At 46.0% G+C, this 10,444-nt stretch overlaps 1 protein-coding gene across 1 annotated transcript in view; it reads right to left on the bottom strand.

Moving 5' to 3' along the window:
- The window catches only part of phf21b (PHD finger protein 21B), a 39,329-nt gene extending 34,413 nt beyond the window's left edge, over positions 1–4,916 (bottom strand). Inside the window, exon 1 of the mRNA XM_053414646.1 lies at positions 4,723–4,916. Coding sequence (XP_053270621.1) covers positions 4,723–4,776 — 54 coding nt within the window. The 5' untranslated portion in view covers positions 4,777–4,916. The remainder of the gene's footprint in view (positions 1–4,722) is intronic.
- Between the last annotated feature and the right edge of the window lie 5,528 nt (positions 4,917–10,444).

The following is a 10,444-nucleotide window of genomic DNA, read 5'->3' on the forward strand; positions in this document are numbered from 1 at the left end:
GGGACCGGGTCACAAACCCACATGGAGCTGTGAACGAGGCCTGGACGACATGTGACCAGTCAGAGAAGAGAAAGTCCACATGTCATCAAATCCCACGTTCAGACCGATTCTCCTTCTGTCCTGAAACTGGGTCTGTTCCAGAGCATCTGTCTGTGGACACCAGCTGCTTCACAATCATAATTCATAGAACGTGACAACGACTTCAAAGTTTCCAACACTAAACAAAGTGTTTTTTAATTTGTCGTTTGTACCACATTTAAATTCAGGACTTTTACTTGTAATCGAGTAGTTTTTTCTGTATAAAAATGTAATATTTCTATGGTCCGGTAATGTAATATTAATATGTGGCCTTATTGTTACTTTAACTGACTTAAGAAAAATAAAGGGTTTGAGGAACTTTATTGTGTTGTAAAAAAAACTGTTGAGGTTATTTTCCTTCAGTTTTTAAATGAGAAAAGAAGAAGAGTGAATCGAGAGAAAGATTTCTTAAGTGTATGTTTGTTTGTGTGAGAGTGTGTGTGTGTTCATGCCTGTGTGTGTGTGTTCATGCCTGTGTGTGTGTGTGTGCCTGTGTGTGTGCGCCTGGAGGGATCCTGGGTAATTTACTAGCCTCCGCTCTGTGGAACCAGGAGTTCGTCCAGAAACAAATCCCTGAACCTGCTGCTGGTTTGATCAGCGCAGCAGGAACCAGTAATGAGACGTCCTGGGATCACACTTTGGTTTCAGTCGCTGAGAGAGTTCACCGGCTCACTAGCGACCATGAGAGAAACAAGCCCCTCCTACGTCCTCCTCCTGCGCGGCTGAATGTGACATCACTTCCTGTAAGGTTTACCCCTCGTCCAGCAGGAAATGACCAGCAGCTTCTCAAACGACCAGTAACAGAGATGATAAGAGCAGACGTGCGACAGGTGTGAGGTGGAAACGTGTCGGAGCAGAAGAGACGGATCTCAGGCGCCGTCTAGAAACAACTCTTCACTGTGAACTGTCCGAGTCGCAGCAGATTTCACAAACACAAACAAACACAAACGATCCGTTGAAGTCACGTTCAGTTTCCTGAGGCTGTCCCGGACGTGAGAGACGATGACCTGCAGATCAACGTCTCTTCAGTGCACTCATCCTGCGCTGACCTGGTTTCCTGTGTGAACACGGCCCACAGAGCGACACACAAAGGAAGCAGAGCAGCTGCAAAATACAGACACACAAATCATTTTGTGAAACTGAACATATCTGTGCTTCAGAGCGTCAGTCAGCGTGGAATCTGAACCAATGAGCTGACACGGCACCTTCCACCAATCAGACGGCTGCTTTCCTCACAACTGATCCACACCGACGTATAAATGAATTCCACTCAGTTGTTCTGCAGAGAAGCTCGTTCGAGTGAGTTTTACTTCAGCACTGCTCACATGTCATATATACATTAATATATATATATAAATAAATAAAAGAAGCTTTAATGAGCTTCACTCTCTGAATGTGTAAGAAGCAGGCGTGTCACCTGAGCTGTTAAACACAAGAAACACAACTTTACTCCAGAAACTGAATAAAATGAGTTTTAAAAACATGTATGAGACATAAATTCACTTAAGAAGCAGCGGACACACTAATCGATGACGATCTGCCTGAGAACAAACTGCAACCGGAGCAGAAACGATTCTTAAAAGAGAAAAACAACTTCTGTCTCCACCTGAGGAGTAAAGAACCGGGCCCATGATGCAACCGAGAGCAAGTGGAGCAGAAAGAAAAAGAATCAATGAATCCATTCTTCTTCAAGGGCCCAGAACACGACGATGGAGGACGAGTCGATTGAGACGGAGCAGAACAGAGGAAGAGAGAGACCTTGAGAGTGAATCTGAACACATGAGGAGGAGAAGCAACAAAACCAGATTCAGCTCCACGTCCCAGCGTTTTCTACTCTGCTCCCGTTTATTCAAACTGTTCTCAGAGCTGCACAGAAGTCCTGACATGCTCCTCACGTGTTCCTCACATGCTCCTCACATGTTCCTCACGTGTTCCTCACGTGTTCTGCAGGTTCTGTATATGACAACAAATGTCTGAGTCTGTGTCTCTGGACCTTTTCTGGAACTTTTCCGCAGCCTCCTAGTAAACAGTCAGATGGTAACACACTCTCCACGTGGTTCTGGTTCTGTGATGTTAACATTCAGTTAACTAGCAGCACAACAAACTCCAGTCGACACCACAACAAAAAACCACAAGCTCAACGTGTCTGCATCTCACGTGAGAGGATCCAGACTCATGCAGCAGCCGTGTGAGAAGGATTCAGTGTAAAGAGAGAAACACGATAAACTTCATGAAGCTTCTGAAGACAGCGACGCTCCGTGTTGGACGTGTGCACGTGACGAGCACATCAGCCGGTGTGTGAGCTGTGTGATCAACTGTTAGTTTGTGTTAAACTAGTGTAGTTGTTGGTTTATTATTCAGAAGTTGTACAAGTTGTAGGAGCCTGGACTCCCCTCTCGTCCCAGAGGCTTCCTCACTTCTGGTTTTACATTTAATGGAAATTTGTTAAGAGTTGAGGATTTACTAACATTTGTATATTTAAGTTTGTTTTGAACTGTTCAGAGGTTATTGTTTCAATCTTCAACTTCCACAACATAACAGATGTTGTTGTTGTTGTTAACTGTTTTGTTTTGGCAGCGCTATTAAAAACTAATGTTAACCATTAACCAACTCCACTGTGTCAGTGTCACATGTACAGATCGAAGAAGAAGAAGAAGAAGAAGAAGAAGAAGAAGAAGAAGAAGAAGAAGAAGAAGAAGAAGAAGAAGGAGGATGGTTGACAACATGGACTCCACGTCCAAAGCTCAGAGAGAAACTTCCCTCGATCCCTCAGACTGTGACCATGAAACGACCTCCAGGCCTTCGTCTCCCTCGTCTCCCTCGTCACACGTGTCTAATTATTTATTTTTCACTCTCTAATGAAAGTTGGAGGAGAGTTCAGTTTGTGTTCTTCTGGGGAGTCGGAGGTTGTGCTGTGGATGTTCACACATGAGGAGCAGTAAAGGTCACATGTTGTGCTGCGACCACAGAAGGAGCCGAGAGGAGCCAGGAGGAGTGATTCAACGAGGAGGCCGAGCTGCTGCTGACTGGGCTTTCTGTGTCTCTCTCTTTTCTCTCCGCCGGCCTCCCCTCCCCCCCTCCAAACCAAAAACAGCATCAAAGCAATCAAAATGGTAATGTTCGGCATGAATGAGGCCCATCCCCCCCTCCTCCACCTCCTCCTGCACGAAACTCTGCAGACTTTTCTCCTCTCCTCCGTGTCGGAGGGGGGGACAGGACCACCCCCTTCTCGCTCTCAAAATGGAAGCTTCCACTACCAAAGTGAAAGAAGAAGAATGAGGAGAAAATACTACAACACAAACATCAGGAGTCAGAGGGAGGCGGAGGAGGATAACAGAATAATAAAGATCAGAGGATGAAAGGATGAGCTGCAGCTTTCAGAGAGAAGCGAGTTTAATGTGTTTAACAAAACTGCATTCCACCGGAAGCGGCCTCGCTCCCAGTCGAGCACAGCGAACCGGGCCCGAACTGGTTGAACTGGTCCGATCCAACTGGACGGCTGTTGAATAAACGAGTCGCTTTAGCTCGAAGAGCAGCGGAGGGGAAGTTGGGTGCTCTGCTGCCGGGCCGGGACCGACCGGCGGGGCGGTGCAGCGGGGCGGTGCAGCGGTGGAAGCTGGAGGAGCTGGCCGAGGTGCTGAACGCTGGCGCAGCCTCCATCAGCCTCCAGCTCCGGCTGCACCTGCACCGGGAGCCGGGGCCAACTTCCCGGACACACTCACAGGCCGTGCGGGTAAAACGCAAGGCAAGAAAAAAAAAAAGTGAAAGCGTAATGTGGGCGAATCCGAAGGCACCGGAGCGATCATGTGACCGAGCAGAAATAACAGCAAAGTGCGAAGTAACGAAGATTTAACGCAAAGAATAAGACGCAGAAATATTGAGGCGCAATAGAAACGAAGCGATGAGCTTCACCTTCAAACTTCAGCCATGATGCTGGACTCACACTCAGCTGATCCACACACACACACACACACAAAATGGACGCTAACATTTCTCAACATTACACAACTTTGAGCTGAGGAAGAAGCTGCAACACAACAACAACACAACAGTGAAGCAGGAGGTCATGTGTTCTCTGAATCTGCCTCAGACCAACACCTCCTCTTCCTCGTCGAGGCTTCAACACAATAATAAAAGTTGCCGTTTGCAGCCAAGTGGCGGTGAAGAAGAGGAGGGTGAGAGGGAACTGGTAAAGTTTCCCGGCTCCATGTTACCTGTGGGTCCTGCTTCATCTGTGCAACTAGTTCACGGGCCTGACGGAGCAGACACCGGGAGAACCAGCTCAGGACCCGGGGAGACTCCGAGGGAAAGTGCCCGAAGTTTAGTGTGTGTGTGGGGGAAACAAAGCGGGGCTGACGGCCACAGACAACCGGAGTCCTCATAAATATTCAGGTCGCGTCCTGATCTCCACACACCACCACCACCTCCTCCTCCTCCACCGCATCACAGCTTCACATTCCCCCAGAAAACAGCTCCCACCGCCGGGCAAACTACTCCCCGAAGTGGCCTGGACCACCGCGGAGGTGCAGCGCGGCGGTGAGAGCGACCCGCGGCCGCCGCTCCCGGAGCCCCGGCGGCGGCAGCGCGAGCTCCGGCGGCCCGGGAGAGCTGCTCTTCCTCCAGGAACAACACCATGTTTCATACCTGATGACATTGGAGCTCCACTTGCAGCGACTCGCGCGGGCCCTGGACTTCCATGTCCCCGCCACAAAGACACTTTTCTCGCACTTTCGCCGCCGCCGCCGCCGAGTTCCCGCGAATTGAAAACAGTTTTTCCGGCACAATAACAAGAGAAAGAACAACTCCTCAGCGCAGCGGCAAGTTCTCTGTTCGCAGCCCCGGACTCATCACACACTTTCCGCCCCGCGCTCAAAAGTGATCCAAACCCGGCGAGAGCCGCTCCGCGCCCGGCTGGATCCTCCCCGGAGCTCGGCCCAACGTCGACGGGTCCCGGCGGGCGGCGACCGGCGGTTCCGTCGGTAATTTTAAGTTGAAACGCGGGGACTAGATTTTGTCCGAGTGCGCGGCTTGATTTCACTTTGCCTCAGGAAAAGTTGCGCTGCGGCTGTCAATGGTAATTCTGAAGTTCCCGGATGTGAGAGGGAGGGGGGGGGGGGGGGGGGGGGAGAGACAGATAGACAGGGAGAGACAGAGAGCCCCCCCCCCCCCCCCCCCAACAGACATGCGCAGTGAGTCAGTAAAGTAAACTACAACACATTTGGCTCTGAATCTCTGATCAGATTATTATATTATATCAGTTCCACGATGAGGAAATGTTCAGGAGAAGTAATAAGAATAATAAAAAGAAAACAAACAATATAAACATGGGAAATGTAGAAAATGGGAATAATACAAACAAACATGTGACAAACGAGCATAAGAAACTGCACGGATGGAAAATGGCTCCTGCTCGAGTGAATTTGTTAAAACCCTGAATGACACATTTGGCCTTTAATCCCCATCATTACTTTTATTTTAATAAACTTCCCTCTTCCTCTATTTAACATATTAAAGTATCTTCATTCAGGAGTCAGTGTGAAAACTGCAAAGAAAATACACAGCTGTCCCACAACATGAGAATATACAATATACACAATATGCTCAAAAGTCAACAAATAGATGGTTACGATGAAAATAAGAGTAAAGACGAAAAGAAACCAGTTTAACAAAAGTATATTAAAAAGTAAAACACAAACATTAGTACTGTTCTCTTACATATTTAACAGCATCCTGTACATAAACAGAATAAATGAGCATTATTAAGTATTACACACACTCAGAAGTCACTTTATTAGGTACAGCTGTAAAATCATATTACAAAAGCATCAGGAACATCAGTGACATGGCAGCTGCAGACTGAGGCGACCCGAAGAAGAAACGAGGGGATGAGGAACAAATAAAACGTGCAGAGGTGAAGAAGAGAAACAGCATCTTTCCGTTTGTTTCCGTCTTCATCTTCTCTTCTTCTCTTCCCGTCCTCTGAGCTGCTATTGGCTGAAGCTACTGCTTCATAGCGCGAGAGGAAGGATGAGCCAATCAGGAGTTGGGAGGTCGGAGTGACGGGCGTGTGGACCAATGAGCGTTAGAGAAGGCTGAGTTTGGGCGGGGCCGCAGGCAGCAGTGTGAGAGTTGACGAAGAGGAGAAACAGAACAAACCAGGTTTTCACTGTGATGAAGCTCAGCAGGGACACAACATGGCGGCTGATGGATCTGATCTGGAGTCAGCTTCAGGAGGCTCCACTGCCAAGTGCACTCCAAGATCTTTACCGTAAAGCCACGAAGAGCTGGAGAGACCGGGTTTCACAAACGATACACGCACACACACACACTTAGAGACACACACACGGTGTTAAACTGCTGGATCTGTGTTTTTATGGGTATGTTACAGTATATAAGTCTCTATATTCTCTTATGATTAAAACCACATAAAAACAGTTCCTTAAATCCAAGTTGCACCAAATCTCATAGTCTCATAAATATTAGTCTTTCCAATATTTTTCATCAGGTCCCTGAATCATTCTCTGAGAAATCAGAGAAAATGTCAGAAAACAATGAGGAGAAGAAAGTGAAAGAATTCCTCTGCTCAGGATCAGCTCTGAGGTTTATTGAGTTCTCTCAAGTAGATCCGAGAACTTTAGAACAACCTCAGACAAAACAAACATAAGTGAAACCATAGATAAAGTAAATAATATAATAAAGGTGGTTTGAGGAGCCGTGGATCTTCTTCACCGACGAGCAGCTCGTTGTGAGCGTGACGAGCCGGCGCTTGGACATTAGAAGCTTCTTCATTATCAGTTCTGAATCTGTTCTGCACTGAGCTGCAGTAGAATTAAGAGTCGATGGAAGCACAGACTCACAGATCAGTGAAGAAGAGGAGGAAGGGGGCCGTGTGTTTGTTTCCAAAAGAACCTCCTCGTCATGTCATTTATCTGCAGGAGGAACCGGCTGCACACAGAGCTCTGGATGAACATGTGGCAGCAGGTCCACAGCTGAGGCCTGACACCAGCACACACACTCCATCACTGCAGAGCTGACACTTTTATTTGTTTCCTCCAAATGGACGATTGGCAAACTGCATCGCTGCAGCTTCAGACGCAGCCGCGGCCAAGAACTCCTCCTTCACCGCTGATGAGAAGATACTGTGACATTTGTGAGGATCCTGTCTTTGGGCTTAAGAGAGCTTCGACATAAATGTCAGCCAAGAGCAGTCAGAGCTCTGGCAGCAGAGAAATCACTGGAGATAACCGGCCTACTGTAAGAATGTGGAGAGAGACCTGATGAAGCTATGGGCCCCTGGACACAGAGAGGGGCCCCTGCAGCAGGGCCTTCACACTGAAAGAGACACACCTAAGATGCTAACACGTCTGAGTCCAGGGGCCCGTTGTGTGATGCACCGGCCCTGAGAGTCGCCTCTTTCCAAACACTTATCTTTTCTGAACTATGAGCTTCTGTGTCGTTGTGGTGGTTTTGTCGTGCAGAGCTTCTTTCAACTGAACAACAGTAAACACAAGTTGTCAGCCTGGACTCGAGCTCTGAACGAGTCGGAGCAGCCATCCTGCTCCTGGGAACAGGAGAAACATTCGTTGTTCAGCTGGAAATTGTCATGCGGAGATAATTTGCTGACATAATAATGACTCACTGTGTTTTTGTGTGTCAGAAACACGCACAGCAGCAGGACTGAAGAGTATCTCTGGTTTTATTACTTTAAGAAGCTGCAAAGATTCACAAAGAAAAAACGAACATGGAGAGAAAATCTGCTCAACAATAATTAATGACTTATCGTGTGAGCTCCACACGACAAGTCATCAACACAACTGTTATCACCAACATGACAGGGAATCGACCTCGAGACACCAGCGACAAACTGGGTAAGAATCATTAAAACCTTCTTTATGGTGTTCGTCTAAAGAGCTGTCATCCTGAGCTCATAATTAAAGATCACAAGTTTAACAATTCATCAATTAGTCAAGGAACAATTTAATTATCAGGTAAAACTGCTGAATATTAACTGGTTCAATCTGAGAAGAGAGAAGACAACACAACTGGAAATAAAGATGGACGACATGATGGCCCTCAAAAGTGAAGCCAGTGTGGATTGCCCCCTGGAGGCTGGCTGCAGTATAGGTCAAAACATTCTCCTCCATGTTAGCCAATGGGACACGTGAGAAGACCTTAAATAAATGTCCGTTAAAGATGGTGTCTGTAATTATAGGTTCTTCTATAATGTGGTAGTTGTTATTAATGTATGATTTCTCATAGGGTCAGATAGTAACAAAACTGATAAAAAGGAACATGAAGACGTTACCGATCAAACGATGTCTCAGTTCTTCTGCCATGAGCCTCTAGATTTGGGTAAATAGACAAAAATCACGTTTTCAAACTCGAACTGGATTTTAAGAGGAAAAGTGAAACAGTACGAGTTTTATCTTTGTGAAATAAAGATCAAATGAAATCCTGTTTGAACATAATCCTCTTGAAGTAGATGAATCCCTGAGCGTGAGGATGAAACATTAAGAGAAGTCGTATTTCAATTCTTCACGTTCTGTTCAGCTCAAGGTCACTTGTGTTGTTTCAACGACTCACTGACAGATTTAAAACCTCTGCAGCCGTTCACTGGAGCAAGTGAGAGGATTTAATAGGACTCAATTATTAATCAGTGTAATTCAGTCATCTCAGTGTGACGGTTCTGATTGGTGTCGGCCGAGCCGCTTCACATCAGACCCGACCGTTTGCAATCAGGCGTTTTAAAGATCACATGGAGATTTCCCAGGTGAAGAGTCGGCGTCACAGCCTGAGAGGCTCTGAGCAGCAGGAAGCAGCGAGCTGGAGCTCCGCCTCCAGCAGGGACACATCACACTTCATACATGGATCACACGTGAGGAACAGAGCAGGCCGCCGTCAGGGCTCATCGATCCACACTGCAGGCTGGCGAGTTTAGGGATTTCCCAGCATGCAACACTTCACTTCTGACCTTTGAACCTTCAGGTTGGTCTCTGGAGCTGAACTTTTAAAATCTCAAAGCAAACCGGGTGAAACGAGGCTGGTCACCGTGTCTATAGATATATATATAAAGGCTAGATGTCTCGTCCGCGTTTCTGGCCAACGGAGACGAACGTCCGCACATGGCGGCCATCTTGCCACAGGCAGCTCGCCCACCCATAACATTGTGATGGTAGTGAAACATGTACTTTTTAAATAAAAGAAAAGAAAAGAAATCTTATTGTATATTTGTAAAGGGAAATCTTGTACCTATATAGAACATTATTCTATTTTTTAGAAAATAACATAATTATTCATAAGTATGCAGTGTCATAACTACATATCTGACGTTTGTTACAAACCGAACCGTTTAAAAATCGGTTGAGAATTTAGCAAGTTATGGTTATTTAAAAAGTACGTACCACTACAACACAATGTTATGGGTGAGCGAGCTGCCTGTGGCAAGATGGCCGCCATGTGCGGATGTTTGACTCCATTGGCCGAGACATCTAGACTTTATTTATATCTATGACCGTGTCCACATGGCGGCCATGTTGCTCTGACGTCTGACTCCAGCAGGAGCTTCACGAATATGACAGATGGAAACTATGAGACTCGATACAACTAAAATTCTAATTCATTAAATTCCTTTTAACAACAAAAACAAAATACTTCTATGACCTCCACCAAGATTTAATAACATGTCACCACCTTTTACCATTTCACAGCCAATCAGGCTTCTTTTCAAACATCTTAATATAATCGACCTCCAACAGGTCCAGTGTGGGAGCAGTGGTTTATTATGGGTGAAGTTAGTTCAGTACATCTGTCAGCCACTAGGAGGCATTACGTTATTTTCCTGATCCAGAAACTCAAATTAATTAAAAACACAAACGTCAGATGATTAAAACTTGTCGTCTCACCTTTTTAGAATGGAGATGGTATTTTGGGATCATTAGGAAACATCAGTTCTGCTTCCTTTTAATTTGTCACTGTACTAATTACTGTCAATGAATTCAACCTAATTATAGCTTCATTTGCTGAGGCCTAATTGACACATAGATCTGTCTGCCTAACGGCCAATTAGAGACGAGACGCATGAAATAAGATGACAGAGGAAATGTGGAGGTCGGCGATGATTATTAACAGAAGGAGAGGATTCCTTTTTACACAAACAGAAAAGATAAATGTCCACAGAGCTACAGGAAACATAAAAAAATGTTTTACCTGCAGTGTAATGTATTATTTCTTCAACAAACAGGAATAAATAAATGAAGGAATGAATAAATCAGGGACCGTGATGAATGAGGAATCTCTCTCTCTCTCTCTCTCTCTCTCTCTCTCTCTCTCTCTCTCTCTCTCTCTCTCTCTCTCTCTCTCTCTCTCT

Source organism: Pleuronectes platessa, chromosome 22 (assembly GCF_947347685.1).
Source record: "Pleuronectes platessa chromosome 22, fPlePla1.1, whole genome shotgun sequence".
NCBI classification, from domain to species: Eukaryota; Metazoa; Chordata; class Actinopteri; order Pleuronectiformes; family Pleuronectidae; genus Pleuronectes; species Pleuronectes platessa.